Source organism: Belonocnema kinseyi, chromosome 4, assembly GCF_010883055.1.
Source record: "Belonocnema kinseyi isolate 2016_QV_RU_SX_M_011 chromosome 4, B_treatae_v1, whole genome shotgun sequence".
NCBI lineage: Eukaryota > Metazoa > Arthropoda > Insecta > Hymenoptera > Cynipidae > Belonocnema > Belonocnema kinseyi.
Window position 1 is genome coordinate 142,972,283 of NC_046660.1, and position 14,857 is coordinate 142,987,139.

Here is a 14,857-nt window from a genome sequence, read left to right on the forward strand (position 1 = left end):
TACTGGGAAAATATGCTTCCAGAGCTTTACGTGTAGTTCAATAAATTTCTGTTAATTCAGGTTAGGTGAGGTCAAGTTCTGTTGGGTAAAGTTATGTTAAATGAGTTGATATCAGGCAAGGGTTGATCCTTCAAAGTTGTCGACATGTTTTTGAAGTAAAAATTTGCATCACTGGCATTATTTTGAAATTTATTTGCCTCAGTGCATGATTTTTCGTCATTTTTTGAGGTTATGGCTCAACCATGACGTGATGGGTGATTTTTGATACCGAATTTGAATTCAGCGCCCCAAACTCCATAGGAATACGTGTGTCTTGTTACCAGATCCGTACCCTTTTTTTTTGTGTGGCTGTGTAATTTTTCAAATAGTTATTTGTTGAAAGTGTTATTTTGAATACAATATTTCATTAATTTCAATGTAATTTGTAATATAATAATTATTATTTTACTTTTAAACAAATATTTATATTTTTCATAAACTTTAATGTCATAAGTCCAGGGGAAAGTGGAAGACTTAACTAAGCCCGATAATCGAAAATTGGCAGAAATTTGCCTTCCAAAGTAGTCTAATGATTTGGTATAAATCGGAATAATTAAACAGTTATTACTAAAAATTTTATGACATTGAACGCATGAACTAATGTTGGGGAGACTTAACCAAGATTTTCAGGGAACAGTTTTTCAACATATAAGGTCATTGTTGATTATTACAATGCGTGTTCAAAAATTTTACTAAATTGATTTATCAAAATTGTGGTGTAAAAATGCAAACATCATTACTTAAAGAATATAATTATCATCAATGTGAGCTACAAAATCGAAGTAAATGCTATTCATCAATATTAGGTGTAACTTAATCTTTAATAAAAAAAAAGCTCATTTGGAATAAGATAGTTCATTTTCTACCTAAAAATAAAGATTTCGTTGAAATCCTATTAGAAAAGATTATTTACAGTTTCAGATACAGAACTCATCCCTTGATGTCTTGTATTATATGCCTTGCCTTTCCTGTGCTTCGTTTTTAAATCCTCACTAGGTGGTTAAAATAATGAGATTCTAACCTCTTTCAAAGCCGATCGGAGCTGCCAGCCATAACATAAAATAAACTAAAAACACAATTTTCGTTTGGAGCATTAGGACGCGCTCCAAAATAATGAAATTTGCAAAATCTAGTAGGATTTTATACAAGAATACATCTTATTTATCGCAAAATGTTCGCTTTGTTCAAATATTATTAGTTATAATAAATATGTAACAATTCATTTTTTGGAGCAAAAAACAAAAAATTTAAATATTGAATTAGAATTTTCAACAAAAATGTTTAAAATCTTATTTATTCAAAGAAAGTATTTTTGGTATTTCCGATTCGTGAATTTGTAAGTTAAAAAAAGAAACTAATTTTGATAAGGAATAGTAAATAATTTTATTTCTTTGGTAATATGCAATTATTTGTTTATATCCTAGATGAATATCATAATAAAGATTCGTGTAAAAATTAATTCTTATTAACATAAAATAATCTAAAACTGTTTGTGGAGTTTTATGCAGTTTTTAGAAAAAATTACTCTAGTTTGATTGTTATTCAATTATCACATGCGAGTTTTTCCTTCCAATTAAAAGCATGTTATATACAATTAATCTACAAATAAATTGTTTTATAAATTACATTTAATGTTTTATAAATCTAATTTTTAGGAACATCTGCGGAGCAAATTACTGTGGAACGAAATAGCGTCACAGATTCGGCTGGGGGTGAGTCAGTAAAAATGTTCAAAATTTGTAATTGAAATATTAATTGAGGCCACTCTTTCGGTCACAATACATTTTCTATCATTTTGTTCAAGATTTTCAAAAGTTATACTATAATAAAAGTAGAAGTTAAAGAATTAAAAAATATATTATTGGTGAATCTAAAATATTCTAATTATATGTTGTGAATTATAATGTAATTTTAATTATTTTAGATTCATCAGGAGAAGGCACTGCAAATACAGACACTGAGGATACAGACACTGAGGAGGATACTGACCCCTCCGAAGATGAATTAGATCCTTTAAATGAAAGAATAGATGATAATGAAGAGGAAGCTGACTTGTATATAGCAGATGACGTGGTACCAGAAATGAAGCAATTACAAGAGTGGGCAGTGGAGACACAAATTAATCAAACCCATTTAGACAAATTATTAAAAATATTACGAAAACGATTACTTCCGAATCTTCTCAAATCGTCTAAAACATTTCTTGACACTTCAGGCGCAAGGTACGGAATTGCTGAAATGGAAGATAACAATGGATCTATGGAAGAATTCGTCTACTTTGGAATATCTCAGGGTCTTCAAGATTGCATAAATGTAGATATACATACAGATGATTTGCTGGAGTTACAAGTTGCCTCAGATGATTTATCATTGGTTGAGTCAGGTTATCAAGAACTTTGGCCCATTCTCTGCAAGGTCCATTTCAACCCTGATGTTTACAAGCCGTTTGCAGTAGCTGCTTATTTCGGAGGATCAAAACCGAAATCTACTGAATCTTATATGAGTAAATTTATTGAAGAAGTAAATACTTTACAACGGGATGGAATTATCATTTCAGGTCGGCATTTCAACGTTAAAATTAAGTATTTTATATGCGATACCCCTGCTCGAGCATTTTTAAAGAGTACTGCTGGTCACACAGGCTTCAACGCTTGCGAAAGATGCACTGTTCAAGGATTCAAAGACGATAGCACGACCGTTTTTCCATCCGTGGACTCCACCGAAAGAACTGATTCATCTTTTAGAAACAGGGCAAGCCAATCATCACAATAATGTAACACCATTATTAAGAATTTTTCCTTTTTTAAACATGATATCTTGCTTTGTATTGGATTTCATGCATCTGTGTTGCTTAGGAGTAATGAAAAAATTACTCGAAAAATGGATTAAAGAAGGGCGTAAGAAATTAAGTCGATTGAACCGGTTAGAGCTTTCTAGAAGAATGAACCTCATTAAGTCACAAATACCTTGTGAGTTTCAGCGAAAAAGCAGATCCACTAATTCGATTGGAAAATGGAAGGCCACGCAATTCACATTTTTTTATTATATTGTGGTCCTATTGTATTTGATAAGCATTCTCAGTAACAATCTGTATGAAAATTTTTTATTATTTCATGCAGCTTGCCGAATTCTATGTTCTGATAAGCTTTGTAGAAGATACACAGATCAAACAAAGCATTATTTCAGAACTTTCCTTATAGCAATGGGACGTTTATACGGCTTGAAATCGCAAGTTTTAAATTCGCATCATATAATTCACTTAGCCGATGATGTGAATAATATGGGATGCCGTCTCAACAGATTCACGGCTTTTTCATTCGAAAGTTTTTTGGGAAAACTGAAAAAATATATTTGAACGGCTAATAAGCCATTAGCGCAGTTTTGTAAACGTCTCCATGAATTAAAATTAAGTCGGCGTGAAACAGTAAAACTTCCACCCTTAATAGAAATTTTGAAAGAAAAGCAAGGGATAATTACACGATTGAAATATAAAGAGTGCATCATTACAAGCAAAGCACCTGATAACGTAATTTTAACGAACGATGGCACAATTCTTAAAGTCGAATCAATCACGAGAAATCACAATAATCACTTGATAATACAAGGACTGGTTTTAAAAAAAGAAACCGATGTTTACTTACCCCTGTAATTCTAAACATCTTAACATGTCGGAACTTGAAAACTGTCCAACTAGGGACGAAAAAACGTTTGACGTGGAAATTATTGAATGTAAATTAGTAAAGTTATCTATTAATTTAACAGAAGATGATTTGATGAGGGAATATGTTATGCCATTGTTACATCAGTAATATAGATATTATTTTCATTGTGTTAATAAACATAAAAATGTATTCATTGATTTATATTTTAAAAAATTGTACACGCCCGAGAAGAATTTGAAATATATTATTAGTAATTCTATAATATTAACTATACGTAAGCATTGTTTTTCTTTCATTGCCAAAGTATTTAAAAATTTTGAATTTTACATTAACATAAGTTGCAAAAAATATTTATTCGGTGAACGTTTTAGATTTCGAAAAGCGCCGTATTCAAAGTTGTGACGTCAGCGGTTAAGATGTCCGCACGCTGAGGGCCAAGCAATAATACCAACTGCATTGGACGAAAACTTTCTTCTTTAATAATTTGAATATTTATTGAAAAATATTTTATATATATTTTTTGAAAAATATACACTTGTATCCAAATACACTTATTTAAAAAAAAAAATTTTCAAGTTATTAAAAATTAAAGTTTCAACCTATGCAATTGGTATTATTGATTGGCCCTCGGTCTGCCGACATCTTGGGTTTCCCCCACCTTTCAGGAAATACCTCATATAATGTGTTTAAACGTAAAGACAAAATATATATTTCTATATGATTAAGAAAAGAATTCAATGAATGAGGATAATAAGTTAATAAGTCGCATTGTCTGGATTCGTTTTTACTAAGCAATAAGTGCAGAGAGTGGATATCAATGAATGAAAATTGATTACATGGTATAATGGCTTCTTCTCTTCCACGAGCACATGGCATGGCACATGGTAATTACTGAAATTTATGTTTATCAGTATTATATTTGTTTAGTGAAAAGCTTATCTTTGACGAAAAACAGATTTTAATATTAATGTAATATTTGTTAGAAAATTGTTATGATGATTTTCCCCATTTATTCTTCTGATTAATACTAATAACTTTTTTAGGCAATATTTATAGGTTAGAATTAATTTTTAACTTGATACATTATAGATTTTATTACACAAATTGTTTTACGAAATTTGTGTGCCTTTTTGTGGTTTAAATTTCTAATCTAACAATAATTCTCCACACAAATTAAATCTTGCAGTTATGTATATTTAGTAGAATGATAAAAATTCCTGAAGCTGTCCAAATTTTTTTTTTAATTTTCCAAGTTCTTATTTTAAAGATTATTTTTTAATTATCTTAAATACTTTTTCGCGTTCTTTAACAAAATATATATAATGCTCTAATATTATAAAAATATTTTTCTCCGATTAAAGAAAGAATCTCAGTCGATCTATTTTTCATAGCATGCAAACCAGTTGAAATATATGAATATCAGATAGTCGAGTTTGATGATGGAACTAGTGATTTTGTGCCAAATAGTTGGATGTCCTTTGACCCATTAATAGGTCAAATGGTCACAAAGTTCATGCCACCAAGTTATAATCCGACTACGTTCGCGAAATTGAATCTTTTGATTGAAAAGAAAGCTCCAGCTAACTTTCTGCCTGTTTTGGATTGGCCAGCTTATCCTATCATATTAAGAGGCCAGGCTAGTAAGTTATTTTAGCAATTTATTTATTATCATTTTTTTAATGAAAGTAATTTTTAGGCTTAAACGTAAATTTTCCATATAAAACATTTTTTTTGTAGAAACTATTCAAGATGCTGAACAAAAAATAGGATTGTTGAAGTTAAAAAATCGCCGACAAAGTTGCCTTTATATGGAAGATTCCGACTATACACCTGATGAGAAGGCGAAACAGATTGAAAATAAATATAGGCAAAAGCAGGTCTTGACTCAAAATCTATTGTCCAATGTGCCAACAATAAGTGGTGAAGAATCTTCGGTTGATAGTGTGTGGGAGAAAAAACAAATTAAAAGAATTAACAGCGCCAAAATCTAGGAACGAAAAATCGACTACAATAAATACGGAGAGTAAGAAAAAGAAAAGGAGCAGAAAATCTAAAAAAAGAATTGATATAAATCGAAGTGGTGATAGTTCAACAAGCTATTCTGAAGATATCTCTTTCCCGAATATTAAAAAGTCTAAACTTAAGAGTGTCGCTAAAGGTAAATATAATTGTTTCCTTAATACTAGATTAGTAGACTGACCTAATTTTTTTTAAATACCAGCTATTTTTTTAAATAGATATTTAATTATTGTAATTTATTTACGATTTTAAAACCATGCCCAACTAATTTAAAGTAAATGATAATCTTGTTTAGTTACACATGTATTTTTTTCCATGAAATGTAAAGTTATTGAAAAAATTCCCAACAATATTTTACTTCTTTCCGCCCTATAATAATATAATATCAATTAAATATGACAATTATTTTTCAGAATCTTTTGAATATCAAGAAATTTCTAAGAAGTCCGACAATCAAGTTTCAGAAAACGAATCAATTAATTTAACAGAAGGCTCTGTTAAAACTAATTTTACCAATGCGATAAAATGTTTGCAAAACGATAATTTTGATAAAACTTCGACAGAATCACTTAACAAAACTGAAAAACGAGCCCTCAGCTCAAAAGACTCAAACAGTTGTAAGTTCACTAGATTATTCTATTCAAATTAGGCAATTTTATATATATGTATATATATATATCTATATATTAATTTTACAAATAATATACACCATTTTTAGCTTTTCAAGCCAAAAGTCAAAGCGTGGCTGCTACCTCTAATGGCGAATTTGAACAAAACAGACGTTATCACAAAATTGATCACCAAAAGCCTTCCAAAAAATCAAAAAAAAGTATTGAAAGAAAAACTAAAATACAAAAATATTTCAGATGGTTAAGTATCAAAACTATTATTCTTTAAATATTAATATATTTACATTTTCATTGTCAATTGGCAAATTTAATAAATTCAAAACACTATGAATAATAATTTGAAAAATCTATGGCTCGTTCCTTGGTAAAAATTCATTATATATTTTTCTCTCTGTTCACTAGATACTCGGCTTCTTTTAGAAGAATTACGAGACATTAAAGTTGAGGTGGCAGAAACTAAACATAGATTATACCGATTGGAAACACTGTTAGAAGGATTGTCGACTATGGTCGGATCAAAATCTAAACGTGGATTTTTAATCGATAACCAGTTAAACGTTCCATTTAAAAACATAAATGAGTTTCTTGATTTTGATAAAAAGTTAAATACTAATCAACAGTTTAGACTTGATTTCGTGAGTTTCTAATTTACTTTTCATTAAATTATATATTTTTACAAAATTGAGTGAAAAGATGGTAAAAAAATCGCTGGACTAATTATAAATTATAAACTAAATAACCCAAATATTTTCCACAGTTATCGTTAATACAATGTTTAATGGATTCCAACTACGCTGTCACAAAAAGCATTACGAACATTTAAAAAAAATATTTGCCAAAGGATCTGGCGATGTTATTTACCAATACTAAAAAATCAGGAGAAAAAGCTGCTACTTAAGGATCACGAATTTCATCGGTGTATAATTGGTAAGGCCAGATAATATTGTTCCTAATAATTAATTAATTTGTGAAAAGTTTCTTTCTCAATATCTCTCACACTTTTAATTCTATTTGCAAACTACTGTTGTTTATTCCGAATGATTATTTACCGTGCTTTTTTTCTTTTAACAATAGATTCCATCGTACAGACGCATTTCAACCAGAAATCTCAAAAAGCAGTTTCTGAAAAGACGGCAAACGAAGGGATTTCGATTATTTTGTCAAATGTCACAGACTGGGTTTATGGGCACAAAGAGCGCGGAACAAAAAGGCTTTAGAACACAGACAAATATATATTCAGTTTGTACTGGACAGGCCCTGAAGTGTTTGCCCTAAGTAGGGCAAAAATCTGCAAAAGCGTTACGCGCCATGTATGGCCCTTGCCAGTTTACCCGAACAGGGCCACGTCAGAAGTAGGGAAAACTGGTCAGTGCCTTACCAGGCCCCCGTTTGTTTTTTCACACGGGTAATAGCCAGTTAGCCAACGAAAACGAATCGTGAAGTCGAGGCGCTCGGGTTCTTGCTCTTGCATTTTCGGCTCTACGCGAGGCTGGCCTACGCAACATCTAACACCAGAACGATGCAAGAACTGTCAATAGTCGCACTGGCTGAGATGAAAAAGGTACGCTTTCACGTTCGACACCAAACTTTGCACCTATAGAGATGTCGGATAAACACGCTTCAGTTGCAGAGCGAAAAGCATTCACTTATCGGTGTGATTCAGCGACTTTTTTCTAACAGTGTATATATACATTATTAAAACTATAAAAACTTACATTATTGAGCTAACTGAACAAACAGAAATCATTTACAGTGCTTGAAAAAAGAATATGTGTAAAGGCAGATTTGCAAGTTCAATATTATTTATAGCTTATTACTTGTAAGACGTGGTTGTAATATATTTGATTATTTAATGAAATTTTTATTATTTTCTATCTATTCCATTAGAATATCATACGGATTATATGATAACAACTAATAAAAAAAATATCAGTGGCGGGTTTAGGTATATGTCGGCTCTATAGGCTAAAAGAAATTTGCCGTCTTTACAGGCTACAAAATTAACTACTGTCGTGTATCACTTTTCTTTATATTACATAACGTATATTATACAAAGGAAAATTAAAATACATCAAATGATTTATGTAATGCTTAGAATTACTCAATAAATTTCATAAGTGAGTTGAATAAAAAATCAATATTTTGAGTCAATCTTTATGAAAATTGTTTCCTAACACGCTCAGACTGCATTTGTGTATAAAAATCCAAAAATTTTGAAAATTTACAGCACGAAAATTCTGCTGACCCCCTCCCACCCGCCAAAATGTGGCACTCTAGGCTGAAGCCTACTTACGTGATAGGACGTTTTTGGTATCAGATTCGGATTCAGGGTAGAAAAAATTACGGGAAGTGGCCCTTCATTGTAAAGAAACTGGAATAATGAAGAAATCTTGTATTGTGTAAATTTTGTGATGTTTATAAAACACAAATATAATGCTTGAATTAAATGTTGAGTTTCTAACGCGTGTAGAAGTTGTTTTATTTATTATTTTTCTATTTTATGTGTCATATTTCATATAAAAAATGATATACATAATTATATGCCAAATATACATATTTGGGTAGTTCGAAAAATGCTTTTTGAGTTACAGACAGAGACGCCCCCGGCTCCATAAAAAAAGTTTTAATTTCCAGAAAAAGAAAAGCGACACTTCAGAGTCTTATTGATACGTGCCAAATTTTTTTAATATTGAAGAGGTGTATCTACAAAATAAAACCATATTAAAAACTTTTATTTCTGACCCCACCCACCCAACACACGCAGGACCACAAATATGACCCACATATTAAAAAAATACATTTTTACATATTATTGTTAATTTTCAACAATTTCTGCCATTTGTGAATACACATAATTACTAATGGACATTTTGAATTTCCCCCATGACTTCGAAAGCAATTTGTAATTATTTAAATAAATGTAACTTATTTAAATATTTATTTGCCCAAAAAATGTAAAAAAATGTATTTTCGGAATGAAATGTTATGGTTAATCACTGTAAAAAAAAATTCTGCTAATTTTACCACTTTCACAGTCGGTTCGATTATTACCTACTCCTAAAGTAACGTTTTCACTGACAATAACGAATATACACTTCAGTATGGAATTTAACTTTCAGGTTATTTAAGTTTCCAGGCAGATTCTGTAAAATTACAATTCCATCATGAATTTTAGGTGATAGCATTCTAAACAAAAATATTCGTGTTTTTATTCAATATCGAGGCGTCCCAACGATAGGATGCCAACGCACGCTTTCAACTAGATGATACTTAACCAAAAATATAAACAATAAAAAGCTAACTGAGAAGTTAGCGCTAGAAAGTTTCAGCTCTCGAAATTGAGCAAGATGAAGCTAGGAGTTGGCGAAAATTGAAAGATGCTCGCTCACTCCATCGAATCATGAAAGTGCTATCTCGGGCGAGAAAAGCATGAAGATAGGATAGGTAGATAGTACGAGATAGATCTTTCATGACTTGATGAAGCGAGCGAGCACCTTTTAGTTTTGGCCAACTACTAGCTTCATCTTGCTCAATTCCGCGATCAAGACTTTTCTGGCGCTAACTCCTCGGTTAGCTTTTTATTATTTATATTTTTGGTTAAGGACAGCCAAGTCGTGGCGTGTGCGTTGGCATTCCACCGTTAGGAGGCCTCGATATGTTAACTTTAGCATCTACATGAGAAATGTGTATAATGGTAATTTGACTAGAAATTGTAAATTTCCCGTTCAAATAAGGAATGCAGTAGAAAGAAGTACTTTGATTGAAAAAATTCTTGTTCAACCATTTTTATAAATTATGCAAATAAATTTTCCATAATATATACTGTTCTGAAACACGCTCTTTTACACATAATTTTATTGTTACCAGTTTTTCATTATTTTCCGCAACTTGGAAACTTAACAATTACTTGTACTTATACTACGTTCAGAGCTGAACAAGTACGCCGCGTTATCAATTATCAAATTTAAAGACGAGAGATTACGTTGGAAAAAGAAATTCTTAACGGTTTCTGTACTTTTATCAGCGTCAACAAATTCAACACTCTGAAAGTACGTCAATTTATTACCTATTCTGAATGTCAAATTTCCGACAATTCTAATACTTTCTCAATCATAAATGATGAGAATGTAAAAAAATCCAACAAAACCTGTTTACAAATGTCTGTCGGAAATCGAGCGCGCAGCGCAAGTGTCACGATGAGAATGTGTACCTCAAAGCCTACATAGCTTTGAGAAACTTAATATTTGACTATACTTAATTAAGTAGACAATTCAGAATATGAAGACGCATGTAAATACTGCCATGTAAAAGAGATCTTTTTGATAAAGTTTTTTTCAAGCATTCCAATTGCAAAGAATAAATATCCGAGCGCAAAGCGCGAGATTCGATCGTAGCGCGCCCTAGGCGCGCTCAAACTTGCGAGCGAAGGGAGCCGCGCGCGCAGCGCGCTACGAGAATGTGCTCGCGAGGCGGGCAGATTTTTAATTCATCAACTCTGTGAAAAAATTTCAAATAATACAATTCATAAAATTTCTGTTTATGAAATTACTCAATTTGAATGTTTTAAATTGAAAATATATTAAAACCTTTCAATTTAAAATTCCTCTCCTTGTACAAATTTTTCGATTTCAAAGGCTTTACATTAATTCCAATTTTTCAGAGATTTGACATCGAAAAATCTGCTTATTGCAGCCTTAGATTATTTAAATCCTAAAGCTGAAAAAAATGTATTGCCGAACCATAAGTGATTTCATTTAAAACGTTTAAAATTAAATAATTTGAATTCACAGGTTATACTCGAAGAATATTCGAAATTTTACAAATACTGAAATTTTGAATTTTAAATTTATAAACTAGTTTCTTTCAATAATTATTATATTATTCTTACGCTTCTAAAAGAAAATAATTACACTGTAATTTTAATTGTTTTCATTTCAAATTTCTCTCATTTAAAACCTTTTAATTTCAAAGACTTTGAAATTATAATCCAATTTTCGAAACTGAATAATTTTGAATGGAATAATTATTTAATTGTTAACATACTTCTAATTTGAAATAAAATTGTGAGATAGTAAAAGCCTTTGAAATCGAAAAATTTGTATAAGGAGAGGAATTTTTAATTGAAAGGTTTTAATATATTTTCAATTTAAAACATTCAAATTGAGTAATTTTATAAACAGAAATTTTATGAATTGTATTATTTGAAATTTTTTCACAGATTTGATAAATTAAAAATCTGCCCGCCTCGCGGGCACATTCTCGAAGCGCGCTGCGCGCGCGGCTCCCTTCGCTCGCAAGTTTGGGCGCGCCTAGGGCGCGCGACGATCGAATCTCGCGCTTTGCGCTCGGATATTTATTCTTTGCATTTGGAATGCTTGAAAAAAACTTTATCAAAAAGATCTCTTTTAGATGGCAGATGGATTTTTTTACATTCTCATCATTTATGATTGAGAAAGTATTAGAATTGTCGGAAATTTGACATTCAGAATAGGTAATAAATGGACGTACTTTCAGAGTGTTGAATTTGTTGACGCTGGTAAAAGTACAGAAACCGTTAAGAATTTCTTTTTCCAACGTAATCTCACGTCTTTAAATTTGATAATTGATAACGCGGCGTACTTGTTCAGCTCTGAACGTAGTATAAGTACAAGTAATTGTTAAGTTTCCACGTTGCGGAAAATAATGAAAAACTGGTAACAATAAAATTATGTGTAAAAGAGCGTGTTTCAGAACAATATATATTATGGAAAATTTATTTGCATAATTTATAAAAATGGTTGAACAAGAATTTTTTCAATCAAAGTACTTCTTTCTACTGCAATCCTTATTTGAACGGGAAATTTACAATTTCTAGTCAAATCACCATTATTCACATTTCTCATGTAGATGCTAAAGTTAACATATCGAGGACTCCTAACGGTGGAATGCCAACGCACACGCCACGACTTGGCGGTCCTTAACCAAAAATATAAATAATAAAAAGCTAACCGAGGAGTTAGCGCCAGAAAAGTCTTGATCGCGGAAGTGAGCAAGATGAAGCTAGTAGTTGGCCAAAACTAAAAGGTGCTCGCTCGCTTCATCAAGTCATGAAAGATCTATCTCGGACTATCTACCTATCCTTTTACTTTAGGAGCAGGTAATAATCGAACCTACTGTGAAAGTGGTAAAATTACCAGATTTTTTTTTTTTACAGTGATTAACCATAACATTTCATTCCGAAAATATATTTTTTTACATTTTTTGGGAAAATAAATATTTAAATAAGTTACATTTATTTAAATAATTACAAATTGCTATTGATTTGAAAATTCTATATACGGATATTTATAGTATTATAATGAACAAACAATTTATCCTCATGACTTTTTTCGATAAAAAGAAAATTCTCAGAGTTATAGCGTTTACAAAATTATTTAATCAAAGATCTACAACTTCGTTAAGAATCACTTCTTGATAGGACGCGTACTTTTTGTTTTATTCTTGAAAGATAACGTTGAAAAAAATAAAATTAAAAAAAAATGTGTGCAATCAAAATGTGTGCAATCATAATTTGAATTTTAGATTTTTGAAGAAAATCCAAAAATTGGTTATGATAATCTTGTAGGGCTTTCAAAAATAAATGTTTTTCTTCTTTTGACTTTTTTTCATATCGTGCGTTTTTCGGCTTCAAATTTTGATTTTCAGTTTATTAAAAAATTTTTGAAAACGCTATAACTCTGAGAATTTTCTTTTTTTCGAAAAAGTCATAAGCCAAGGTGAACAATTCTTTGAGAGGAAAAAATGGGTTAAGCCAAATCTGCTGTTTGCGTGAAGAAACTCACTATCTTCGTTTTGACGTGAGTCTTTGCGTATACGCTGCAACACGAAAATGACCCTTACGTCAACCTTTAGAGAGTAACTTTTTTCTCCAAGACGGCAGAAATAATCACGGCTTATCACACTGAAAAAAATTATTTGATAACAAAATTTCGTCACTTATTTATTACATGAAAACATTTGTTTTTGTTTACAAGATTTAAGAAGTAAGAAAAAAACCTTGATTGGAATATATTGATTTTTGAAGAACAAGAAGCTTTAAGCATTATAACGCTAGGCGTAAATAATTTTAACATATCTTCTTTTTTAACCCATTTCCGCCGAGAACTCAAAATTTTCGAAAAAACTTTTTTTTGTGCAAAATTCTTACACTTAAAACTCATTTAAAGTTGAAAAAAATAATTACAAAATTATTTGAGGAGTTAAAGGGGGTTTAGAAGGCGTTACATATATGTTACAGCCGGCGTTTAAGAGTAGTGAATGAATAGGTATCTGGTAAAACGAATAAATTGAATAAACGGAAATGATAATTTTAAAGAAATGTGCATATGTATGTATAAAAAAGTTACAAGTAGTTGAAATTGATTTTGTTGGAAGTATATTAAATACTATGATATTTCACAAAACATCGTACACAAAGCCCGACATCACATTTTTGGCAAATTGTCTTCACGTGCGAGGAACATGGCTTGTTAGCGCACCTTCTTCGGTTTTCAATCGGGGCCACGAAATGATCAATACGATCGTACCTGATCGAATCGATACATTTGTTTTTAGCATGAGCCGATGGTCCAGCCTTCTTGATTGGGGTCTTGAAGCGAACAAGATAGGTTTGGGCAAGTTGGCGACAGAACTGAAGTTTCGGAATTTTAGTTCCCGAGCTCTCCTTATGAATGAGCCAAGAGTTATTTACGGCGACATCAATCAACCACGTGAAAAGGACGAACCACCATTTTTTACCTCGGATATCAATTTTGTATCTAATTATATCTTGGTCCATGCGATCAGTACCGCCCATACTTTTGTTATATTGGTAGATACAATGAGGTTGCGGGACAATCACAGATTTTTTATCTTTTCTGGAGTATCTCTTGGTAGCATTTGTTGGCTCGAATCCATATTTTGTAGATGCAACAGTTACAGCACTGTTATCAACCCACTTGCAGATAAATATACCATCAGTATGTTCAATAATGTACTTACAAGTGCCACGTTTCTCACGTTTCACGATCTTGTTTGATGGGAGAGGACAGCCCCGAGGAATCCTATATTCACGCATGGTTCCTGTTGCATTGTAGCCATTGTCCTTCAAATGCTTCAGTACATTGAATGAAGTGAATAAATTGTCAAGAAATTTGTGATACGGCAAAGTTGAAATCGAAGATGGAAACTCATCCAACATGTGAATTAGAGGGGATGTTGCCTTTCCAAAAGCTTTTTCCTCAGAGGAATAAACTTCGTTATTTTTACCGGTATAAATGTGAAAATTGACTAGGTATCCGTTTACAGAATTTAGGCACCAAACTTTATATCCAAAACGAATCGGTTGATTGCGGATACATTGCTTACTGGAATGGCGGCCGAAGTATAGGACCATGCATTCATCATAAGACAAGTTTTTCGACGGAATGAAGTATTTCATGAATTTTTTCTTCAGCAAGGTGACTAGAGGTTGGATTTTATATAATTTAT

At 31.5% G+C, this 14,857-nt stretch overlaps 1 protein-coding gene across 1 annotated transcript; it reads right to left on the reverse strand.

Moving 5' to 3' along the window:
* Positions 1-13,766: 13,766 nt before the first annotated feature.
* Positions 13,767-14,762, reverse strand: LOC117171145 (piggyBac transposable element-derived protein 3-like). Its single transcript, XM_033358198.1, has one exon. It carries the CDS (start codon positions 14,760-14,762, stop codon positions 13,767-13,769), a length of 996 nt encoding a protein of 331 aa, XP_033214089.1.
* Positions 14,763-14,857: the final 95 nt, after the last annotated feature.

Bases quoted from the DNA above. Each gene is read 5' to 3' on its own strand.
- LOC117171145 (XM_033358198.1), bottom strand. From the start codon at position 14,762: ATGGTCCTATACTTCGGCCGCCATTCCAGTAAGCAATGTATCCGCAAT.